Source organism: Pollachius pollachius (genome assembly GCF_949987615.1).
Source record: "Pollachius pollachius genome assembly, chromosome: 10".
NCBI lineage: Eukaryota > Metazoa > Chordata > Actinopteri > Gadiformes > Gadidae > Pollachius > Pollachius pollachius.
In genome coordinates, this window is record NC_136943.1 from 5309615 (window position 1) to 5336605 (window position 26991).

Genomic DNA, 26991 nt, shown 5'->3' on the forward strand with positions numbered 1-26991 from the left:
ACAGAGAAGGATTCACAAATGTATTTTGTGATTTATATATAAATTACTCTCTTCTCACAAATACATTTCAATGCACACACACATGGATATCGGCATGTATAAATGTAAAATAAATCCATAAACAAAAATAGGTTTCACAAACACATTTCTGATCCACACACAAATGTGTCTTGTTTTAAATAAATGTAATAAAAATCCATAAATATATGAATTTAAAAATATTTGCAATTTCCATCAAAATTTATTTGGATGTTGTTACATTTATATACAAACTATTAAACTTGAATTTACAAGCCGCTTTTCATTTGTGAACTTCTTGTCATTTGTGTGTGAACTGGTCTGTATTTATATGTGGATTTTTGAGACACTCCTGACGTGGCTGGATTAACAAATGCATTTTTCTTCAATAAGGAACTATCTGTAGCCAATCAGATGCCTCCCTCGTTTTCGGCCAATCACATGACTGCAGTGACTGGGTTTTTAGATTGTCGGTGCCGTTTACTACTTTAACGTACCGACAATCCCAAACCCAGTCGAAACTAGATGGAAAAAGTGTGTAGTTCAAAACGTGACGCAGCTTTTACTTCTTCGCCACCTAGAGATTGTTATGTACGATCATTCAACAAAACCATTATTTCCCCTAGACTTTTGACCGAGGGAACCGGGAGGCTCGGAGGCTGGACTTATTCTTCAGAGGTCGGGACAGCAGTCATGTGATTGGCTGAAAACGAGGGATGCATCTGATTGGCTACAGAGAGTTCCTTGTTGAAAAAAATGCATTTGTGAATCCAGTCATGTCAGGAGAGTCTCAAAAATCCACATATAAATACAGACCAGTTCACGCACAAATGTAAACAAGTTCACAAATGAAAAGCGTCTTGTTAATTCAAGTTTAACAGTTTGTATATAAATGTAATAACATCAAAATACATTTTTTATGAAAACTGCAAATATTTTTTTTATTAATATATTTATGGATTTATATTACATTTGTTTAAAACAAGACACATTTGTGTGTGGATCAGAAATGTGTTTGTGAAACTTATTTTTCTTTATGGATTTATTTTACATTTATACATACCGATATCCATTTGTGTGTGCTTTGAAATGAATTTGTGACAAGAGAGTCATTTATATATAAATCACAAAATACATTTGTGAATCATTTTCTGTGCATTCATTATTAATGAGACTGTTCTCATATACATGAACTAAACAGCAAACAGGCAATGCACGTTTCTATCCGTACGAAACGATTGCATGCCCTATTTGGAAAAACTATGTTTCCGTCGTGCAATTGGCCAACATTTTTGTGTTTTACATTAAGTATTATCTTCTTTTCACTTAACTAAAGTATAGGTTTTATTCATTACCATATACAGCGAAGTATTGTCAGCCAACACCTCTTTAAAGATAATCAATCCTAGGTGACTAATGACTTAAGCACTTTAGGTTATATTATTCCTGTCTTTTACATGTGATTGGTATACCAAGAGGAAAATGCCTTCAAGGCATCGTATTCATTATACAAAAATATTAACCATAGAAAGCTTGACTCAAAACCAATACATGGTCAAAGTCATGTTGTGGGCTTTCATGAGCAACATTGATGAGAGGAGGTTTAGAAAAGAGACTAGAAATTATGTAATTGCATTTGCTTAATAGCGGAAAAAACTTTTGTAAGCGGAAACTCTGGTGAGAATTGCACTTTTTCAAGCATGCAACAGTTGTGATTTGTAGTATGTGTTTGATTCTTACCTTCTCGTGATTGGGCAAAGTCTGAGTCCTGCTTAAAGTATCTCCTCCATTTATACTGATCAGTTCTCCATCAACAGGCGGGAATTGAGGAGGGAACACTACTACGTCACTCTTCAGTGTGTCTGAGCTGAAACACACGTCATACTGCTGAGTAGATTTAGAGTAAGACCAGCTCCCGTCAGGGTGGGTGGTGATCATTGGGGCGCTGTACCTGCTGAAACTGTTGTCTGTCCGGTGGCATTTGACTGCTATTAAACTGATGAGACTCAGTAGAAAGATCACTGACACCGACGCAATGGCGATCAGCAAATACAGGTTTAAAGCAGAGAAGCTGCCCTCCTTTGGCGGCACGTGTCTGAACTGAGTCTGAAGGTCTCCTGTGTTTTCAACCACAACGACATCAATAGACACAGTAGCTGTCAGGGAGGGCTCTCCGTTATCACAAACCAACACCACCAACGGGTGAGTTTTCAGATCATTGTCACTCATCCTTCTCTTAGTCCTGATTTCACCGGTGCTGGTTCCGATCCGAAAGAGATTGGTTCCCTTGGGTTCAGAGATGTGATAAGAAAGCAGTGCATTGTAACCAGAGTCTGCGTCTACGGCCCTGATTTTAGCCACATAGTATCCCGCTTCAGCAGAGTAGGGAATGTTCTCACTGTTAACGGAGCCGTGTTCAGAATAGGGGGCTAATATCCCGGGACTGTTGTCATTCTCATCCAGGATAAAAACATTGACTGTCACGTTACCGCTGAGGGGAGGAACTCCAGAGTCTGTGGCCTTAGCTTTAAACTGAAACGTTTTGAGCTCCTCATAATTAAAAGACTGAAGGTTGGTGATTTCTCCCGTGTGTGGATTCACGTTAATCATTGAAGACAGCGGCATTGCATTCCTATTGCTGTTTAGAACTGAATAGCTCAAGAGGCCGTTTTCACCGACGTCCGCATCAACTGCAGATATCGATTTAATGGTGGATCCTATTGGGCTGTTTTCCTTCACATATATGCGAACCGAGGGCTCTGAGAAGCGCGGAGCGTTGTCGTTAACATCGGAAACATAAACGTTAATAAAGCTTCGGCTGTACTGACGCGGAATCCCTTCGTCGTTAGCCGTGATTGTGACGTTATACTGGGAGGCGCTCTCCCTGTCTAGTGGCCCGGCAACAACCAACGAGTAATAGTTTTTGTAATTGGATTCCAATTTAAAAGGAATATTTTTCGTGACGTCACACTTCACTTCACCATTACGTCCTCCGTCTTTATCGGAGACAGACACCAGAGCAATCGCTGTGCCCACTGGGGCGTCCTCTTTGACCCTGTCTAGTAATGACGTCACTGTAATTTGAGGCGCGTTGTCATTCACGTCCATGACTTCTACGAGCACTTTACTATGAGCGGACATCGGCGGCTGGCCTTTGTCTCTGGCCTCGACGCGTATCTCAAAAGACTTTTTTGCCTCAAAGTCAAGGTTTCCTTTCAACGTAATAACGCCCGTGTCGGGGTCAATTTGAAAAATGTCAAGCACGCGGTCTTGATCTTTGCTTCTGAGAGAATATACGATCTCACTATTATCGCCTTCGTCTGCGTCCGTGGCGTTTACTGCCATTACGGTTGTACCTGGGCGCGAGTTCTCAGCTATTTGAGTCTTGTATAGAGATTTGCTGAATATTGGAAGATTGTCGTTTATATCTAGGACATGAATAATAATCAGCGAATTACCAGATTTTGCGGGTGTACCCCCATCAAAAGCAGTTAGTGTTAGGTTTATTACAGCTTGCTTTTCTCTGTCAAGACCTTTCTGTAAAACTAATTCGGCCGACACCGCCGATTCTGCTTTATGCACTGCCAAGGTGAAATATTCATTTGGGCTTAATTTATACGTATTGACTCCATTCTTCCCAACATCTGCATCGGTCGCCTCAGATAAGGCAAATCTCACTCCTGGTAACGTGCTTTCTGCTATATCTAAATTTTGCAATGGTTCTGTAAACAATGGGCCATTGTCATTTGCATCTAAAATGTCTACTTCGATACGGAAGAGCTTCAATGGGTTGTTTATGACGGCTTCTACACTCACTGTACATTTCGGTTCCTCAGCGCACAACTCCTCTCTGTCTATCCTCTCATTGACAAAGAGAACACCCGTCTTGAGATTGACCTCGAAATATTTCCTCTTCGATCCAATAACCACCTGGAACATGCGTGACTCCAGCTCTTGGAGGTTTAGGTTCAGATCCTTAGCGAGATTTCCAACCGTAGTCCCTCGGTTTACCTCCTCTGAGACCGAATACGACAGCTGCCCGACCACCGCACCCGAGATCAATCCCAGCAGGATGAACAAAAGCTGAAGCCACAAATATGTCTGTCTGCATTCAACACGATCCATAACAATTCCTTGTTTCAGTGAAAATGTATCCAAATTGTAAAAAAAAGTGTATAGTGCATGGCCAATATATCAGTTGAAATAATCTGTAAATATTGATTTTCCTTGCTTCTACCACCCTCCTTCACTCATCCTTCTTCTCTTTGTAACAATGCATGTATAAATGTCCCAGCCAGTCTGACAAAAGGAGGGGCCTAGACAAGCTAAGGCGTCCTCTCGGTTTAAGTAGATCCACAGCGACACTACGTGGCACAGCAACGCATGTGGAGGCACACTGTAGCCTTTTAAGCTTCCCATGTGCTGTTTTCAGAAATAGCCACATCCAATGATAGAGAAACATTAATGCATTATATTTATATTCAGTATTGTGTCATCGTTTTTCATTACCATACAACATTATTAATTTAGTTTAAGATAGACTCTGACGACATGATAATGAGGCCATTTAATGTATTTCCCTCAAATATTGCTCATCCGTGGAAAGCAAAATGCCTCATTGTCGTATTTCAGAACCACGGACAGCACTATCTGTGTGTCACCGGCAATAGAACGCATTCATTACAGAGCATGCTATAACAAGCCTGACTACAGCCCACTTGTCTGTCTGTCTGTCTGTCTGTCTGTCTGTCTGTCTGTCTGTCTGTCTGTCTGTCTGTCTGTCTGTCTGTCTGTGTGATGATTTTACGAACGCCCTCTGCTCTGTAATCCCTGGATTATGTGATAGGTGCAGAACCCCCTGCCCTATTTTCATATGGTAACATGATTAGAAAATATTAATAATAACGGTATCCTGAGACATAAGCACCCCCCCCACACACACACACACACACACAGCCATACACACAGTCTCTCACTCACTCACTCACTCACTCACTCACTCACTCACTCACTCACTCAATCACAAACACGTGCACGTATACACACACACACACACACACACACACACACACACACACACACACACACACACACACACACACACAGAATTGCCCTAAATCCCAATAACCATAAAAGCTAAGAAGATAATCTAGGATTGGAATCGCCTGACGTTTCCGTAATGTATTACAATGGGCCACAATGAACAGTGAGCAAAATGTTTCGCTCTCTCTGGCTCTCTCTGGCTCTCCTTTAGAGAGCTCAAAACACACACACACACACACACACACACACACACACACACACACACACACACACACACACATACACACAAACTGCAGGGCGGTATAATCAAATGACTGGACTCTACAGACCAAGGCTACTATACTACTCCCGGACGTGTACTCGGGCATTCCTTCATCCCCATGCTGCTAGATACCACTCCTGCCACCCCTCCAGTCCCTAGCCCAGTTACGTGTGTTTTGTGTGTGTGGTACAATCCAGCACCAAACTATGCCACCGACCAATCAATCTGCACCCTATATCCACAACAAGTCCATTCAATCACCGCTTGACCCACATGTGCGGGTGCTGATGGAGGTTGTTTCATTGATTCCCAGCCCTGGGGAGAAGTAAACATACAGTGAGTCAGGCACACTCACCCGACTGGGGAGAGAGAGAGAGAGAGAGAGAGAGAGAGAGAGAGAGAGAGAGAGAGAGAGAGAGAGAGAGAGAGAGAGAGAGAGACCAATCCCCATGGGCTAGAGGAGAAAGGACAGTTTAACATATTAGGCAGGACAAACTTTTCGCTACAGCAGCTTCTCCCATTCATATTGAAAGTGCTATCACGCTGCACGCAATGTGTCATCTTCCATTAGTTTAACAATAAAGCCACGTGGTTTTTGGCCATTTAGGAAAATAGTTTACCTTGTCATTGAATTGGCGACGTTTTCTTTTGTTCTACGTAATATTTGTGATACTGTAATGCTTTGGCAACACTGGTTTGGTTAACCAAAATAGTCATGCCAATAAAGCTTTTTGAAATATTTATGTGCCTTTTTTGGCTTTTTGTCTTGTTATGTTGTGTTGTTATTGTTGCTGTGTGATACATGTGAGCATACCAAAACACATCCCTATCAACTGTATTTTCTATATTGTTGAAATGGCTATAATAAACTTGATACTTGATACTTTATTTTGTTTTATTTTAATGATTATTTGTAACCTATAATGTGTTTTATGTAGCTTCTCTTTACATTCATTTAATTTTACTATAATATTACTATTATTTCTATATGTAAATATGTACATCTGTAAGTTATGATATATTATTATAGGTTGTTATGTGTACATATTGTTCTGACGTTCTCTTTCGTTATTATACATAATATTTGTAGCACTGTAATGCTTTGGCAACACTGTTTGGTTTACCACAATAGTCATGCCAATCACTCTTTAAAACAAAGGGCGCTATATGATTATGATAATACACTGGAATGTATTTCATAAATAGGGCTACCTTGATCTAGTAGATGTATATCCCTCATCAAAATAAATATGTAATATAATAATAATTATATATATATATATACACTTTTCTCTGGCAAAAACAACCAAACAAAGCCACAAATTTCAGGCCTTGTTTAATTTGTGAATAACCACATGCTCCAATGCAGGGCTCAATTCCAGAGGCTATGATAATTGAGTGTGGTGCATAATTAATAGGGAATAAATTGTGGGTAAATATACACAGCATTTAGTGTCGCTGAGCATAAATTAAGTGGTGCATTAGTAATCCAGTGGTTAAATACACATGTATCTCTGAGTCTTTCTGAGGTTTACACATTATATTAATAAAGTGTGTAAAAATGGAACGAATCAAGAGAAGTGCGTGTGTGTGTGTGCGTGTGTGCGTGCGCAGAGAGAGAGAGAGAGAGAGAGAGAGAGAGAGAGAGAGAGAGAGAGAGAGAGAGAGAGAGAGAGAGAGAGAGAGAGAGAGAGAGAGATTGATTGTCCGAGAGTGAGCAAGGAAAAGAGAGAGAAATAACATGTTGGGGTGATCCCAATTGTGAATTGTGATTGTGAAGATCATAGATCAAATTGGAGCCACAAATACCATACATGTTACGTGAATACAGCCTCTGTACTCGTTGGCCTAACACAAGGTTGTTAATGAGGCTTCCATTTTGAATGGCGACGTTGCCATGCCTTTCCAAGGGTGTGTACTGTACCTAGTGTGTGTGCGTGTGTGTGTGTGTGTGAGAGCACCGGTGGGGGAGGGGCATCTGTGGAACATGCTAGGAGGTGAACCCACCACCCCTTTCTCCCCCTCTCCCTCCCTACATTACTCACCCCTCTCCTTCTTTACAGCCCCCACCCCCCCTCTCTCTCTCTCTCTCTCTCTCTCTCTCTCTCTCTCTCTCGTCTCCATGGTAACCTTCTCTTCAGGGTGGGGGTGTTGTGAGTATGCACATGCATGCAGAAGCACACATAGACACAAGCATGAAAAAAACACACACACTGTTATACACGGCTGGTCTTTATTTGAATTTTTTCGGGAGACACGTTTGAAGGTAAAACATCTGCTGTTGTGTTTCCATCTCCTGCTCTCCTACTCAGGGAGAGATGCTATCTGCTGCAGTTAATACACACACACACACACACACACACACACACACACACACACACACACACACACACACACACACACACACACACACACACACACAGAGCAGCATGGCTGCTCATGCATTGGTAATGTTTCTCTGCAGCAGCATATTTGCTGTGACAGATCTACTTTAACAGCAGTGTCTGCTTCTCTACACCACCCCCTCACACACTTGCCTACGCAAACACACACACACACACACACACACACACACACACACACACACAAACAGACCTCATGCAGAGGCTGACCTTCTCCCTGTGCCATGCCTGGCTGCCTTTTACCATCTAGAAGCAGAGCTCTAGAGACCACGCCCTCTCCCCCTCCCTGCCTCTTCTCTCCCTCACCCCACTTCCTCCTGTCGGCGGGTGGTGACGTCACACTTGGCTTGAGGAAGTGTAGCTCCAGCCAATAGGACAAGAGAGGGCAGCAGACACCAGCGTGAAGAGCCCTGCCGCAATGTGAAATATATGGCTTAAAGCAGAGCCTCTCTCCTCCCCTTTCCCCCAATGTGAGCCCCTTGGCCCTCCTGTATCCCCTCCTCCTAGTGTCCTGCCACTTAGGGTTCAGGTGCAGAACAATATCACCAATAGTGCTGTATAAGGGACTAGGGCCCAAAGCAACCAGACATTGTATGCAGTCCCCCGCCCCCCCCCCCCCCCCCCCCCCCCCCCCCCAAGCCCCTAAGTTCTTATCTCAACAGCTGCTGCACCAGAGCCTGTGTGCAGCACTAGAGGAACCACACCCTAATATGTTCGTAGCAGGCTAATGATGGGGATACAGGAAGTGAATGAGTGAGAGAGGACGGAGGGCGGGCATATTAAATAGCTAATCAAATGGACCAGAGATGTAGGGCGATACAGAGATATAGCGGGATAGAGTGTGTAAGGAGAGAAGTGTAGAGGGGTTGTATGAATTGAAAGGGGAAGGTGGAACATGAATCTAGGTTGCAGGAAGGAGTGGGTGAGGAAAGGGGATAAGCCTCTGGCAAGAGAGGAAGAGGTAAAAATAGCAGGGGAAATTCTATCATTATTAATGAGGGTAAGGCTTGAACATGCAACATTGGATGTGTGCAGTGTGAAATATTTCTCCCCTTGCAATTTATTGTCTTAACATCCGTGAGGATTTTCCTTTTATTGGAGTCTGCGCATTTATCCAATCACATATTGAATCAGAACCAAACACATTGGCACTGAATAAGTGTGCGCACTCCCGTAGACGCACAACAGATTCGAGGCCGGTGTGCGTAATGACACACGCATACTAAAATTAATCCTGATAGCTGGAGGATATGGAGACAGCAGTTGTGTTCAGTATTTAAGCAGGCAAGCACTTCATCATTTATGTCCAAATCTGAGTCTCCACCAGTTCTGCAGTAGGACAGACATGGGCGGGTCTAGAGTCACAGAACACGGACCTGGAGGAAAACAAGGGCCTGGAAATACTGAATACACACAAACATGGTCACACACACACACACACACACACACACAGACACACACAGACACATACAGACACAGACACACACAGACACACACAGACACGCACGCACCACACACGCACGAACACACACATACAGAGACACACACACAGACGCACACGCACAATGCACGCAGGCAAACACACAGACACACACAGACACAAACAGACACACACAAACACACACACAGACACACACAAAGACACATAGACACACACAGACACACAAACACACATTCACACACACACACACACACACACGCACACAGATGATTCTGAGATAACATTGGAGCCAGACCAACTCAATGTTCACTCACTTGGAACATGATTGCACAATGCCCTGGGGTGGAGGGGGCATACAATTAGCTACTCTACTGTAAAATACAGACATGTAAAACAGCATGATGATATTCAGATGCCTTTGTCTCGTGCGGTAAAGGGCTGAGCTACTGAGCAGCGATTCAACAGAGAGCACTGCTGATCAGACCACTGCCTGTTACTCATGCCGTCCCTTCACAAACGTAGTATGACTCAAACACATCTCTACTTAATAGCTGGACAGCTTGACACAAATAAAGGTTTCCCTGTGTCATCTGCATGTCTCCCTGCAGCTATACTCCCCAGATAGACTCAGACATGATGTCAGTCCTCTCATCACCAACTGGACTCATTGCAGACATGGTGACTTAAAGACTTAAGACTTACTGCAAAGTCTTATCAACCAAGTTGATTGGTTATCATGTGAAATACAGGCAGCAAGATGGTGGAGCTGTGTTAATATCAGTGATGACAGGGATTTTTGGTTCTGGTCTATCAACTTGCAATACAGAGTCATTCGGCATTAGCACTTAGGGATTATTGAAAGGCGCTTTCCAGATCACAAATATTATTGGCATGATTGCGGGACGGTTTTTCCCGAAAGCCAAACCGTAACCTAGAAATTCATTGACGACGTGGGTATTAGGTATTAAGTAGGGATGTGTTTGAGTCATACTACGTTTGTAGAGGGATGGCATGAGTAACAGGCAGTGGTCTGATCAGCAGTGCTCTCTGTTGATTCGCCGCTCAGTAGCTCAGCCCTTTACCACACGAGACAAAGGCCTCTGAATAACGGCATGCCATTTGACATGTCTGTATTTTATGGATGACACACAGAAAGCTCTCTGTCTCACTCAGGAAAGGGGCACCTACATCACTAACAGGGATTAATATGCCTGCGTGAATGTGTCTTTATTTGTGTCTAGCTATCCCTTTTATCTGTCCATATTTGTTTGTGTGGTTATAATGCATTATAATAATAATATAATATATATTATATTAATATAATATAATACATATATATATATATATATATATATATATATATATTTATAAAGATGTGTGTAAATATACATATTTATATATATATATATATATATATATATATATATATATATATATATATGTATACATGTATATATATATACGTATATGTTCTGTACCTATATAAAGCAATTGAAAAGGAGCTGTGCTAGACCAACACACCGCAGATAACCCGGATGAACTGTAGCAGACACAACCACTGCAGCGTATGAAACCAGATCAACCATTTCTGATGAATACTTTGGCTGATGTATTGTGATACGGAAACAACAAAGGCAGCATAGCGCTCCCTGATTGGACACCTAAATTCAGCAAGGCAGCGACCGCGCAACCGGTTGGCTCCACATTTTGCCTAGCAACAAAAAGCCAATGTCCGATGGATTCGCTCCTCCCTGGGGAGCTGCTTGATTTGAGTAAAAGGGATCTCCATCATAATTGATTCACTACCTCTCCTCCGGTATCCATGGCGATACCCCCCTCCCTGTCTTCTATAAACACTGTGAGCATCTGCCAAGGACAGGACCAGGCTGGCAGAAAGACATGATAAACAAGGCCAGTGGAGAGCAAACACAGTCCTGTGTGTATTCACTGCTGAAACTCCGGGGTGTTGTGGATACAAACGTATTACAACATAATGTACCTGAAAAAATATAACGTCTATAGCCATAAATACATAAATAAATGAATAAATAAATTAATGTACTATTCCTCACACACATGCTCTCAAATACACAGGCACGGCCAAACCATTTTTTGTGTAGCATTAAGTATAAATCAGAGGAGAGAGGCGAACCTGGATTTGTATTGTGGCTGAGGAGTGTTTTTGACACAGAATGTGATGGCCCACACTGTGTAGGATCAATAAAGTTAAAGATTCACAAGAGCGTTATTAGTCAATACTGTAACACGTAGTATATGGAGTCGGCGCATGCTAAATAATTGAATGCATTGACACAAAACAAAAAGGAGTGGCTGGTTTACTACCAGATTTCGCCACAAGGGGGAGATTGTTTTTCTCGTTTCTCCCGGCTCTTTGTTTTATGGCGCTATTGAGAGCTGCTTTGCAGTAGCGGGGGGGAGCGCGTAAACGTGCACGCACACACGTGCACCTCCTTGCACGAGTGAGAGGAAAACAATACATTTGTTCCGTTTCAATTTCACCTGAGCACATTCACAACAGGATTATTACAGGACACATTGGCTGTCTGTGGCATATCTCACCTGCCCACGGAAATGAAAAAGAAAAAAAAATGGGATGATGACGCATCTGTGATTGTGTGCTAACATTCCTAGCCCACCAGCATACAGCTGGAATACACATTTACACTGCGCCTCACAGCAGGAAGATAAAGAAATGGAGAGATCCAGGGAAGGATTCTTTTGTCAAATTAGTCTGATGAATATCGCGACAGCCTTAAAGCAGACACATGAACACTTCAAGTGTAAATTTTTAGTGAGTTTCAGTAGACAGTGATCTACACAAGCTTAACAACACAATGATCCTGGTCAGATGGTGTAATCATAAGCCTGCTCATCACCCACACTTTTTTAGAGCTGATTTAGGTTTCTTTAATCCGAGACATTAAAGGTCAGTGCCTATACAGGCGAGGGGCAGCGTGGGACAGCAGCATTGTGTCATACCTATTTTTAACCCTCTTCCCATTGCCATGCGCCGCTGACTTTTCAGCATGCGACGCGGTAAAGTGCAGTGCAGTGCTCGGCAGGTCCGCCCCTGATTCACCAGGCCTTGGCCCACTTCCTCAGAAGCGGGCCTGAATAATAGAACTGCTGGTCTGCAGAGACTCAAAGCACGGAGGCAGTGGTTGGAGTCAAGCTTTTCTGAGGTTGTTCTATGTTTTTTATGCAGGAAAAAGTAAAGAGAAAAGTAACATTTGAACATCATCTTGTACTATTTATAAAGAAGGCAAAGCGGGCTACTTGGGCCCTTTGAGAACCAGACCGAGCCTTCTACTCTCATCAGCGTCTAAAGCTCATCAGAGACATGGTACGTCTCTCTGGTAGAAGAGGAGACATCATCTATTTATAGTCTCGGGGGGCGAGATGTGCTCACTCTGTATTAATAGATGAACCCGTTTACCGTGTGTGTGTGTGGGTGTCTGTGTACGTACGTGTGTGTTCACCCACTCATGACCGGGGTGTTAAAGGTTTGAGGAAAGAATCTCTTTAAACATTGACCATAACATTAATGACCTTTGAACTCTCGTGATGCGTGATCTCGTTTACCCTAACCCTAACCTAGTCAGACGTGGTCTATCTTTACGGACAACCTTTGGTGATTATGAACACTTATTATGGATTATGGAGGAAGCTTGATCACAGCTTCATCCTCACATGATCAAATGATTAGCGTGTGTTCTTCGGCCTGCAGGGTCAGCAAGAGAGGGACACAGTGAAAGGCAGTATAGTCACTGAGGCAAGAAATTGATGAGACGCAGTTACAGTGGGCTGCAATGAAATCATCGCACGCAGAGATAGTGCTCAACAGATCGGCGTTCATATCCTATATATAGGGTCTGAAGGAGGGCCAAACCAGCCTCCTCTGAGTTGATGATGCTGGAAGCGTCCCATTTTATAACCCTCTGCACCTGCTGTTTTGACAAAGCTATACTCTCCCTAGCGTTATTAAGACGCCCTCTAATCGCATTAGACGGGCACAGAGAAATAGAATGATCCCCTTACACACTGTTAGCGGATGCTCTAATCCCGGCAAACCAGACAGGCTCAGAGAGAATGGGAGGATGAAGCTCGGGGGAAAGTTACAAGGTTAAGTTCTGTAAATACTTTTACAGACGAGAGACAAACTTCTGACGTTCTGATTTTAAAAAAGCAAGGTCACAGAAAGTCTTCAGTGGGACACAATCCCTCAAGCCACTCACTGCAAGTTTTATGGAGAAACCAAGTAGACCGGAGAGGACGGGATTATGGTGGTGTCATGGGCGTAAACAAGGTTGTAATTCAGTCAAGGACTAATCTTATGGAGGGACAGCCAAGCCAGCCAGAGCCAACTCCTCCCCATGGGAGCGGGCATGCTAATGTCCACTGGTCTGCAGTCTGCAAAGCTGCCTCTTGTTCCTTGATTTGAATCCTCCAGGACACTGCATCGGTGATGTGCTCCTGCGTATCTGCGGAGGGGAATCTTGAGGTGTATTTGGTGCAGCTCACATACACACAACCATACACAGCCCAGTGTGTGGTCTCGTTATGGGCCATGACACACTGCTCTGAGCTGAATGTAGGGGTTGACATTTATGGGAACTCACTGTGACGCACACACAGAGTGCGACACATTCAGACCCCCGGTTGTGCTGTGGGCTGATGGACTGTAGATGAGACTTGCATCCATGTGCACACCCTCTCTCTTTCCATCTCTCTCTCTCTCTCTTTCTCTCGCTCTTGCTGTCTCTCTCTCTCGCTCTCTCTGTTTCTTAGTCTATACACACACACAAACTCAGACACACACTCATTTAGGGACGCAAACTAACTATAGAAATAATGTTCAAACCTCTCCAAATAGCACACAGAGCTCAAACATCGTCCCTATTCTAACTGACCATCTGCAGTCACAGAAAGCTGTTTTTCCATTCAGCTGAACGATGAAGGATACCAAATTCACTTAGTCTCTGAAGATAACCTGTGAAGCTCTTTATATGCAATTCATGCAAGAAAAAATGTATGTAAAAAAAAGTTAAAGTGTGATACTGGATTAAGAAGCTGTTTACCAGCAGGGAGGAGGAGTAGAACGTTTTCAGCCATTTTCTACCAGCCTGCACTGACGACAAGAAACAGAGGGGGGCACAAGAGAGGGTCTCGAAAGCAGGGGAGAAGCTGGAAGTGTGGGAGGTGGCAAGGGAAGGAGAGAGCGGGAGAACGACCTCCTTTGTGTGAGGAAGAGAGATAAAGAACACAGTGATACGATAAGAGGGGAGCATGAGGATGCAGGTAAAACTCTTAAGCTCTGCAGACATAAGGAGGCAGAGCAACCGATCAAGCGTGAGTGGAGAAGGAGACAAAGAACAGGTGGGGTGGAAATAGACTTTGGGTGGTTGGTGTGGGTTGCTGGAGCAAAGAGGGGAGGGGAGAGAGGAAGAGGGAGGGAGGCTGTGTCTGTGACTCATCCAGGCGAACAGTGGTGCAGCACTTCTTACGCACTCCTATCTCCCTGTTTAATTCATAGACGACACCAACGGGATAAGATGCAGTCTGGTAGCAAAGAGAGATACTGATCACAGAGCTCTCTCTCTCTGTCGCTCTCTCTCTCTGTCGTTCTCTCTCTGTGTCTCAATCACTCACGCACTTACTCACGCACTCACCCAGTCACGTGTGGCTGATGGGCCATCACATTAGCATCTCTGAATAGATTCAAACATCCACAACGCTAGCGTGACTACAGACATCCCCAATGTCTGATTCCACTTGTTATTTCGTTATGAGGACAGATGGACCCCGTGTGCAAGGCAGACTCGCTTTTGGACAAAACAAGGCTTCAGAAAGCTCCATGTGTGCGGGATGACTAACCCTCCAGGACTAACTGGCTACAGATTACAGGGAGGTTTAAACATGGCATTTTTATTTGTATTTGTTCGATTGTAATACAATGTTCCAAAAAATGTTTTTTTTTTCTAGAAATGTTTTCTCTTGCACTAAATAAATCAATGAAAATACACAGAATAGAGAACATTCAGTGGACATGCCATAATAAGATAAAACGGTTGACAAACATGAACTCTCTGGCTGAACGGCACAGACATGATCATTAGTGGTCCGGAGAACCATGCTTGTTACGCTGGGAAACACAGGGAATGTGGATTTGACACAGAGAGGATTAAAACACAGTAGAAAAGATATATATATATATATACAGAAAACAGTTCAAGGCTATATTTTGACACAATATTTACTATTTCCGCAGATTTAAAGCACTGACTGGAAGAGTTAGCAGTATATACATGTGCAGCAGGTAGAATGCATGTTGAATGGATAATGTTATGCAGGACAAATAAAATGATATCCACCCCTTAAGTACACTGTAAAAGTGGAGTTTGACTTGACGACAGATACTAGGTACAACAGGCCAGGTGTGTTCACCTAAATGCATACTGTTAACCGCTACCTCTAACCTAATCTGAAACAATTACCACGACCACTGACCAACACCTGCGCCACTCCACCGCACATCACTCCATTACAGTCGTTTTTTTTTTCCACAATACTATAAACTACACTGATCATGCAATGTCATGTATTCATTGTATGATACATCCTTTGAACTAAGCACTTTGCATTTATTGGCACACTTACACAACAATGCATGCATCAGTAATCTAAGTTTACAATGAAGCCTGCAGATATGCAACTAGGAAAGACAACTGAAAGAGTTTCCGATACACTTGTTTTTTTTTTAAATATCAATAACTATTACTATTCACATTTGTTTCTGTTGCACACAATGTCCATATGTGTTGATCACTTGAATGTGATGATAATGACACCGGCTCTAAAGCACATGGAGTGCCATTTGCTCCTCCGCCATTAATCATCTTCTTCATCGTTTGTCCTCCATCTCTCTCTCCTCATTCCATGTTGGACTGGGAAATAAACACACAGTCATGGTGATGTTAATGTTAAAGCTGCATGTGCAATAGACCTCATTTGAGTGTAGAACTAATTGTATTGCATGGACTCCAAAGTATCCAGTGTCATATGGATACTTCGCACTTAAAAACAACAAAAGCTACTGTGTTTCGACTTTTAGCATTAACTTAGGTCCAATGAAAGTTGTACATCAAAATCTGCAGCCTATGCTCGTATTTGTGGATCTGTGAATGCAGCTAAGAGTACCTACCGGGTCAACACAAACAAGAGACGAGCTTCAGCTTGCTACTATGTCGGCCTTCCCCTGTAGCTCCAGGTGTTCATCTCTATAGGGGTGGGGGTTGTTTGGGGCTGGTGTGGGTGAGAAGAGGGGGAGGGGAGAGGACAGTCTTATGTTACTCATTGAGTTTAGATTTCTCCAGAGGGGGCAGAAAAACATTACAGTGAGGAGGGTAACAAATAAGGTCACATCAAAGGGCAAATAAATACATTCTTTCAGACTATCCAGGCCTGTTTAACCCTCAATATAATATACAATGCTGGGCATATTACACAAAGGTAAAAATATAAATCAGATACCGTAGATGAAAGAATGTCCAGCCACCAAACACAGCCCAGATAATTTAAAACAAGAACATACATGTGAAGAACAAGATAGGTCAGCAGTCTTTTGACACCTCTTTGTATTTGTTTGCATGCAAGTTATAATATATAGCCTAGGTGATCTCGGGAAGCCTAGACCTAGGTCTTTCATCTGTGACAGGCTTACAAAGTCCCCTGCAATCCAAACTGAGCAATTCCCCAACATGCCCTAGAAACGGGCACATTTCCACCAGGGACTGGAGTCCTGCAGGCCTGCAGACTCGAGTCGTCCCAGGCTGAATTTAGCTTCTCGCATCCCAGAGTCAAGTGCATGGCAACGGTGGTCGTATTTCAGCCTGGACCCCCTGCTGTGAGCTCTGCCACGGATACTAGTTGGGAAAGGCAATCCTCTTATTCAGAAAAGAACTTGATGTTCCCAAACATCTGCCTCTGACGGAGGTTCTCACGACCTCAGTAATAACTATCTTGAAGTAGACGAGATTTCTCTCGGTGGTTTCAACCTAACCACCGGACGGAGCATCAAGTAGGCATCCGACCATACGGGCTGTCCTCCTTTCCACAGCTTCCTGTCTCAGCCGGGGCCTGGCGGTGACCCCTGCAGTCAGTTCAACACTGCACACGGTCATGATCTTAAGTACAGCAGCATCTGTCGGGGCTTGAGCAGCGCAGATGCTTAAGCAGAGCTGCGTATGGCTACATATGTCCACATCCCTGTTGATGACTGAGAGGAAAGATGCTCACCCTATAAATACACTGACTGAGCTGCACAACAAGCTCAAATGACCGGTCTATGATCCCGGGTACCAGCAACATCATCTCGGGCAAGCCCTCTGCGTGTACCATGAATGGAAATGTTCTGGTCAGTTTATCTCTTCATAAAAAAAGATGTGAAAAGATAAACACTTTCTTATAGATTTGCTCAGCATTTTAAAGTTATTTGCTCAAATAGACCAGGCCAGCACCCTGGGGAAACCGCTTTGTTACTGACCCTGATTTGATTTCAGTGCTGTGAGTCGATAGCTCAGAGAGGCACGGCCTTGATATAGTGGAGGATTGGCCCATTCATACATGTACTATGCAGTGAAGCAGTAGACCAAGACACACTCAACCCAGGGACTTGGATAGCGTTCTGGGATGGAGATTAGCGATTGTCAGGTCAGAGCTACTCACTCCAGGGAGGCTGAAGAGAGAGAGAATCTGCATGAAGAGGTTTGATAAGGAAAGAGAGATGGAGGAGAATGGAGATAAAGAAATAAGGACAGAGATTCTGATATAAGGACAGAGACGGAAATAGAGAGAGATTACGACAGATATAGACAGACATAGATAGTTATAAATGGAAGAGAGGTGCAGATAGAGACAGGGTGATGAGGATTTTACATAATTGAAAAGAGAAAGGACCCACTGAGGTACACATCTTGAGAAACCCACAGAAATGTCCAATTCAGGGGTTCTGCACTGAAGTCACATGCAAGCATGGTTCAACATCACCTTTGCAAAACCGGGTCTGATTCCTACTGTGAAAACCAGTCTAAAATATTCCACGACAGTCAAACACCTACTCTTCTCTACGGCTCAGCCTTAAAACACAATAATCCCGCCAAATGACTTGGCAGAAATTACTTCTCAAATTTGTTCCTATTCTCTTCTTAATAGTTAAAGATTTAAAAAAAGATCATGAGTGTGTGGCACCAATTCTATCTAGACCAGTTTTATTGAATTACCAATCACTATCTTGTATGTGTTTATAATCAAATAGCAGCTATCCAAGGGATATATAGTGTGATATAAGAGGACTTCTCTGGAAATTAAATTGAAGGTCAGCGATTATATATATATAAACATCACAGCAATAAAATACATTGTGTTCCTGAAATATTGCACCATCGGTACTATTCCATTGTTACCCGCCCTACTATGGCACGCTCTGCCTCTGCAGTCGGTCTTTAGTCACACGAACCATCCCATTAGAGTCTGCTGGGCCAACGGATACACTGGCAGCTCTTGCCGCAGTGGCTGCAGTCAATGACCTCTACAATAAGCAGAACTACCCGATTCCCAGATAACACAGAAGCAGGATGGGATGCCCAGAGGAGGTGCTTTAGCACCTTGGCACACTCACACCTGCACAGTGACACACTCATTCGGATGTTTTATGCAGAGGAAAACCTCACAAGCAAAGTCAGCAAGAATCTGAATTGTTTTTGCAAACCGCTCTGTGTGTGTGTGTGTGTGTGTGTGTGTGTGTGTGTGTGTGTGTGTGTGTGTGTGTGTGTGTGTGTGTGTGTGTGTGTGACTGTGTATGTGCATGTGGCTGCGTGTGTGTGTGTTCGGCTGTGTGTGTGTTTGTAATCTTCCAAATGCTGTGGAGTAAGCTGAGATATCAGTATTTGCCACAGCACTAAGTTTGAAAGGAATGAATCCACCCTCAGGTCGATTGCGTCAAGTCTTCATATATTTCATTTCAAATATGTTTGGAACCACTGTTAGGATCGCAAAGCAGGCAGTACAAGCTATGAAAGTGGAAGTAGAGAGAAGCGACTCACAATTAGCGGGGTTAGTACACACAGGAACCTAGCATCTGTACTGCTCTGATAGCCTTGCCCATCATTATGTTCATAGGCTATGCTCTTAATTAGCAATTGTTTTCATGCTAGCCATGCCATTAAATGGCACCAACTTAACAATACAGAAGGCCCCGTCAGCCTAGCCCTAGATAATATACGTTTTCCACAAGTTCCTAAATGTGTCAACAATTCAGCTATCCTATCAATGCTGTGTAATACTAGAGTACAGTTAGCCACCAGCATGTAAGCATATAATATGCTAGCAGGAACTATATACACTAGAGCACTCTGTGTTGTGAGTGTGTTGAAACCCAGTGGGTCGAAGGGGTAGTTCAGAGAGGAGATACAGGGAGAAGGAGGTCACTCGTAGGATGCTATAGGTTTTCTATAATGCCATTGGTCATTCTGATAACATCAGTCCATGAATCACCAATTGGTTGTAGAAATATGAGATAAGATAATAGCAACATTAAAAAAAAGAAATTCTAATAATTATGATATTTATGATTATATAAGACATGGGATATAAAATAAAGGACTAACAAGAATTCAAGATATTAACGTGTATACTCATAATGGCATACTGCATCATGGAATTTTCAAATGCAGATTCAGCTTGCAGGTAATTTTTCACCGGGTACACAAGTTACACATGGTTAGCTAGGCATGCATCCCAAGTGATGCATTGTAAGATGAACAGAAAGTGTTAGGCCAGGTCTCACATTTTCTCATTAGCCTTTCTCTATATCTCTCACTCAGACATACACACAAATGAGATGGCTAATATTTGAGTCTATTTTCCACTGCATCACAGCTGATGCCAGTCTGACACTAAAATACCCTTAAAGACCTTGCAAAATGCCTAAATTGCAAGGCATGCCATTAAATAAATTCATGAAAAAGCATATTGGGACAGGCCAAATGCAGCACCAAAACAATCCAGCACAAAACATAACCGCACGTAGATAAGGGTTACATTTTCCGTTTCCAAACAACAATGGTCTTGGTTCAGCTTTTAAAATTTGAATCGGCCCATACATAAAAAGACATCTCAACTTGTTTTTTCCTGCCCTGTCCCGACCCGTTCACCAAATACAGAGGAACTAATATGGAATTAGCCTTATTGTGCTGTGACATAATTGTGAGCGATAGAATAGATAATCATTTAGTTGTTTGGTGTTTGGATGTTGTTTGGTTGTCCCGGTGCCCTCAGGCAACCAGAGATGATTCGTTCCAGTTTGTGCCTTATGTTTCTTCTGAAAATGGAGAGAAAGCAGATGCAGACACAGACTCTCTATCATGTCCCCTCTTTGTAAGAGGCTATTACATATATTATGCTGACCAAGGTGAAAGATGCGTATGTGTGTATGCGTCTTTGTGTGTCCATTCCTGCTTCGGTGAAAGTGACCCCCCATGTGCGTGCTAGTGAGGTTTTATCCATTTGATCATGCACACACACACACACACACACACACACACACATGTAGCCGTCGGAACGTTGAGCTAGTGGAGGTTTTGGCTTTGAGCTGCTGTGTCTGAATTAGATTAGCATCACAGAGTTGACCTCGTTGTGCGAGAACTGCCATACCCCACTTGACAACAAAGCCCGGGCAACACTGAGCATGTGCCCCACTGACACACAACAGCTCACAGCTCCTACTGCAGCACACAGCCCAGCGAGAGAGAGAGAGAGAGAGAGAGAGAGAGAGAGAGAGAGAGAGAGAGAGAGAGAGAGAGAGAGAGAGAGAAGGCTCATCTACAGCACGAGAGCGAACACACCTCAGACTGTTCTAACCTCCGAGTGTGCACATGGAGGTCAGTGTCTCCGTGTGCCAGAGAGGCTTGATTAGGATTGCAGTCGGAAGAGGAAATGAGTCTATGTGGTGGAGCTACTAGACGACGAAGAGCGGGCAAGGAGGAGAGAGATGGGGGAGGGGGGATCAGAGATGAGGGAGCTGTAGAGGGAGACTGAAGAGGGAGCAAATGGAGAACGATATCAGGATGAGGTGTGGGGGAGGGAGGGAGAGAGACACACAAAATCAGCTTCTCGAAAAGCACTTTGGCTAATCAGAGAAACACATTACGGAACCGAGGAGAGACAGAACAGGAAATAGGTCACGGGAGCATGTGGTATAAATGGTCAATAGTATTTTTGTGCCCAATGAAAGAGCCATTCTATAGATAAGGCTACGCATGCTGCAGAAAAGAGGGAGTAGAAAGATAGGGAGGCAGTGGGAATGGATGAAAGAACGGTCTTAACACAAAATTAGGGCAAATGCTGAGAGAGAGAGGAGGGGGGAGACACACGCACACAGAGATGAAGAGAGAGAGACTGACCAGGGGCTAGTCTCTGAGTGAAACAGAATGAAAGAAAGGAAAATGGAATCCAAGAGCATATCTGCTTCAAGAGACGTGTGTGTGTGTGTGTGTGCTTGTGTGTGTGTGTGTGTGTGTGTGTGTGTGTGTGTGTGTGTGTGTAATTGTCTACAAGTGTGCATGCACGCATTAAATCTGCCATGCATAACAGTAATTTCTAGACGAATTACAGGAAGTCACACTTAAAAGTGTGTCCGTTTGATCAGTCCTTCCACAATCATTTCCTATTTATTATAGTCACGGATAACACACTTCTACCAAAGCAACCCAGGGTGAAGCCAGAGTTACAAGGAGCACTCAGCTGTGAGCCTCAACCTATGCAGACACATGGCATGCTAACACAATTGCACTGCTAAGCTAAACCAAGCGTCCTCCTCCCACATCCAAACCAGAAGGCTCGAGGCAGCCACGTCAAAAATACAACAGGAGCGTGGAACTGTGTAAATTAGATCCATGATCACACTGTTTAAAAATATATAACATTGACAACGCCTCACTCAATATGCCTACTGCATGTGTCAAAGAGCAGAAGAAAAAAAAAGCAACCAAGCATTCTAGAGAGTGCTAACACAAAGCTAGGTAGAGTAGGTACATGAGTCAGGTAGAGAGAGTCGGAACGGAGAGTGGACAGAAGAACACGATCCACTCAGGGCCCAACATGACTTGTTAGCTTTAATGCGATTGTTTAATCACTGCAGTGGATCTCATATGGACTGGTCGGCTGTCCGAGGGCAGCTTTGACACAGCTTTGCACACACGCACGCACTCTCTCACACAATCTGTCACACAAAACAGTGTGACGGATTAGCACACTGTGGTTCTGAACAACATTGCAGAGATCGATAGAAGGGTTTGTGGTTTTGTATTTAGTTCATCATTGGCTTATCTCTCTCCAGCTAGCATAGTAGCCCTATGTCTCCGGGATCAGGCATACACTTCAGACACAATCCCCGCATCCTGCTATGAGCCATCTATGAAGAGGGAAGGAGTGAAAGACAATAGGACGATGTTGCACACTATTCTCTGTTAGGTTTTCTCATAGGCAAGCAGTGAGCGGGTGACCCAGATGTTGAGGGGAATAGACAATCGATAGGAGTGTGAAATGAATCTCATTAGGAGCTCAGCTCAAGCGTGTTTTCTCTCGCCTACTATATATGTCTGCTCCATCTGTTGGACGACTTGGGATGAGGACTTCACTGACAGAATGACACCCCATGTGTCATTTTCCAATAGCTACAATTTTTAACGAAATCCTGTGAAACGGCTACACAGGAGCCATGGCAAAGACATCCCCTCCCCCCACTCTCGGCTGATCTCTCCATCCGTTCCTCCCTCCCTCCCCGCCTCTCTCTGTGGCTGTTGCTAGGACCGCTGGCAGCACGCGCCTACAATGGAAACCAGCGCATTTATAGAGGGGGATACGCCGGTGTGTTGCTATAGGCAACACGCTGCATCCATTCAAATGTGCTGTGCACATAATGCAGGGGGAGCACAGTTATTCAGAGGGGTCTGCCTTCGATGTTCAGTTGAATGGTTTATTATCTTAATGAAGTACGAAGGGAGGCTTAAAGGGAACAACAAATAGAGGCCTGTTCTGCCAATTATAATGCTCATGCACATTATCGGTACAAGTCGGGGCTCAACCAAGCAGGAGTCAAAGGCTCTCTCAGGAAATGCCAACACTGCAACACCAGAGCAGAGACAAAGGAAGGGAGAGAACAGATGTGGCAATGAAATAAATAAATAAATAACATATCGCTGCACTGCACTAGTGTATAGACTGGTTGTACAGTAGTCGAGAGATCCAATGCACAGATAGAGTGGTAGAGCAATCCACTGCACTACTGTATGGACTGGTAAGAGAGAAGTAGAGCAATCCACTCTACTAGTGTATGGATGGTATAAGAGCAATCTACTATACTAGTAGAGAGAGAGAGAGAGAGAGAACATGGATGCAGGTCTCATCTACAGTCCATCAGCCCAAAGCACGAGAGCACTGTCAGCTCAGGTTACTGGATATTATCTGTAGCTGCTCACTTTCACTTCATTTATTACAACACCCAGACCCCTAGTGACATCAAGACTTAGTCCTACAAACTTGAAACAACACAAAGGCAAAGAGACAACATGAAATAAAAAGATACACTATCATAACAAGCAAATGGGTTTGAATAGGGATCAATAGTGATCACAATAAATGTGATGATACGTAACACGGTGTTTGTTATTATCAATGGCTCGTTAATGACATCTATTTTCCTCAGTAGTTCAGAAGTGAGCTTGGAAGCATCACTATGTTCTACATGGAGGATGGTAGTCACTGCTTTCACCATGTCACCTCCTTTAACCCAGGAGGGGTACATGAACCAGGAGGAGACCTATATGAGAGCCCCGGGAGAGCACACAGAACCGCCCCATCAGATAACGCCTCACTTAGTGACAGTGCCCCAGTGTGGTCTTTGCCAGGCTGGGAACCAGAAACACAGAGAGCTAACCAGTACACAGCCTGAAGACAGCTCAGCAGGTCATTCATAAGGCCTGTGAGTGGACACTAAATGTGGTAATAAAACCCCCCATATATATATATATATATATATATATATATATATATATATATATATATATATATTCTGCCATTCTCCACAGGACATTTATTTATTTGAGTTTGAAACAGTGGTATGTAAATTAAGACTTGGTTGACTTGTTTTAACATATCAAGACACAAGAATAACAAAACCTGTATTCAGGTTTCAACCCAATCATTGCACAAATGAATCAGATAATTAATATTCAGACTAACCCAACTGCTGGGACAATTGTGTTCAGACATTCTGAGTGGCCTTGTCTTACCTCTCCAGCTGCAGACCTTCTATCAGGGAGAACCAGAGTGTTCCCATTGCTCCCCGGGACTATAGTAGATCCTATACTCATTCTGGGTCCAACTAACATGTAGCGTTTCTCTCCAGATCTGTACTGGATGCTGTGACACAGAGTTCCATCATAGTTTGTTTCTGGTAAATACTTTGAGGATACGTCCGTGGTTTTAGAGCACTGCATTGCAATCAGCACAATAATACTGATGAGGAAAAGAGTTGAAACTGAAGCCAGAGTTATCATTAAATAAAATGTCACGCCACTATCCCCAATGTCAGTCGCTGCACTTTTCACATCAGAAGCTGAAATGGCCTCTTTGGGCTCCACCAGCTTGACGACCACAGTAGCTGTTGCTGAGAGTGACACGTTCCCATTGTCTTTGACCAGTATGACCAGTTTATGTTGAGCCTCGTCCGTCTCTGTGAATGAGCGCAGTGTTCTTATCCGTCCAGTATAGCGGTCCAAACTAAAGAGACTGTGGTCACTCACTTCCTGTAGGGAAAATAACAGCCAGCCGTTGTATCCTATATCAGCATCGTAGGCTCTCACTTTAGTCACCAGGTGGCCTGCAGGAACATTGCGAGGAACCTCCTCTACTCCTTCAGCAGAACCGTTAGAGCTGACCGGATGTAATATAACTGGAGGGTTGTCGTTCTGGTCCAGAAGAAACACGTTCACTGACACGTTACTGCTTAAAGACGGACTTCCAGAGTCTGCTGCCACAACGTGGAATCTAAACGTTTTCAATTTTTCAAAGTCAAAACTTTTCACTGCCAATATCTCTCCAGTCTCATGGTTGATATTAAGATAGGATGCAAGTTTGTTTTCATCTCTTCCCTCTCTTGGAATATGATAGGAGACCACAGCATTATCACCTTTATCTCGGTCTGAGGCCATCACCGAGAATATAGCGGCGCCCGGAGCATTGTTCTCACTCATGTAAAATGTGTACGGGCTGTGTGAAAACACAGGGCCGTTATCGTTGACGTCAGACACAACGATGGCTATGGTCTTCAGGGAGGAGAGCGCGGGAGAACCACCGTCTTTTACCACCACTGTGACCTCATAATAAGACTGATGCTCTCTGTCCAGCAACGATTTGGTGACGACGGAATACATGTTATCCTGTAAGGAGGGCGTTAACGTGAAAGGCACGTTCTCTTTTATCGAGCAGAGGACTTTCCCGTTTAAACCAGAATCCAAGTCACTGAGTGTGATGAGTGCGACGGTAGTTCCGGTTTTAGAATCCTCTGGAATGGCGTTTAAAAAAGAGGTTACCTCTATTTCAGGTGTGTTGTCGTTTACGTCAACAACCTTTATGACGACGCTCGTGTCTGCTTTTAAAGGAATGACCCCCCTGTCCGATGCCCTGATATCGATCTCATAACGATCCGTTTGTTCGAAATCGATCAAGCCCTTCACAGTTACTTCGCCTGTATTGGTGTTTATGTCGAAAAGCTCCAGCAATTTGCTGTTGACATTGTTTCCTAGTGAATAGAATACCTCTCCGTTCAGACCGTCGTCGAAATCCGTGGCGTTCACATGAATCACTGTTGTGCCAATAGGTGAATTTTCCTTTAGCATGGCTGAATATGATTCTTTAGTGAACACTGGCATATTGTCATTTGCATCCAAAACTTCTACAAATATTACTGTGGACCCTGAACGTGGAGGTTTTCCTCCATCGCTGGCAGACAGCGTTAATTGATGACGTCTGGCAGTTTCTCTATCAAGCGATTTGTGTAAATGCAAAACGGGAATTTTACCATCGTTGCCCCTATCCTTAACCTCTAAACGAAAATGATCATTCTGGCTGAGTTTGTATTGATGGATTGAATTCAAACCGCTGTCTGGATCTCGCGCAGGGCGCAGTTGAAATCGTTCCCCCGGTAAGGCCGACTCGAAAATCTCCAACAGCGTTTCCTTCTCTGGAAAGCTGGGGCTGTGGTCGTTCACATCTAGCACCTCAACTGTGACATAATGGATCTCCAGTGGGTTCTCAAGCACGGTTTTTAAGTTGATCACACACGTATTGCTTCTTCCGCACACCTCTTCCCGGTCTATTTGTTTGTTGGTATATAAAACACCACCATTCTGGTTTAGCTGAAACAAGGCGTCGTTGGGGCCAGACGCGATACGAAAACCCCGGACCTTTAACGAACTGACATCCAGCCCTAGGTCCTTCGCTACGTTACCAACCAGCGTGCCCCCCTTGAGTTCTTCGGTGATGGAATATCTGATTTGTCCGGAGGTGACGTTCCAGAACAGAACGAATACAGCGATAATCGTGGCGAGTTGCTCCCGCCATGCTTGGTGTCGCGATATTGCCATGCTGCTGAAATAAGGAATCATCCACACGAACAAATGCTTCGTAGGCTATGTTAAAACCCCACACAATCTAAACAAAAATCCATCATATAGTCCAGATACACA

The 26991-nt window shown here is 43.7% G+C and overlaps 2 protein-coding genes across 2 annotated transcripts in view; both read right to left on the reverse strand.

Moving 5' to 3' along the window:
• Positions 1 to 26991, reverse strand: part of LOC307081616 (protocadherin alpha-10-like) — a gene marked incomplete at both ends in the record, with an annotated part of 83088 nt that overhangs the window by 331 nt on the left and 55766 nt on the right. The window contains one exon of the mRNA XM_079744864.1: positions 1759 to 2447. Coding sequence (XP_079600990.1) covers positions 1759 to 2447 — 689 coding nt within the window. The remainder of the gene's footprint in view (positions 1 to 1758; positions 2448 to 26991) is intronic.
• Positions 24118 to 26889, reverse strand: LOC307081536 (protocadherin alpha-8-like; the record flags this gene model as incomplete). Its single annotated transcript, XM_079744789.1, has 2 exons — positions 24118 to 24151; positions 24485 to 26889. The coding sequence occupies 2 exons, from the start codon at positions 26887 to 26889 to the stop codon at positions 24118 to 24120; spliced, it is 2439 nt and encodes an 812-aa protein (XP_079600915.1).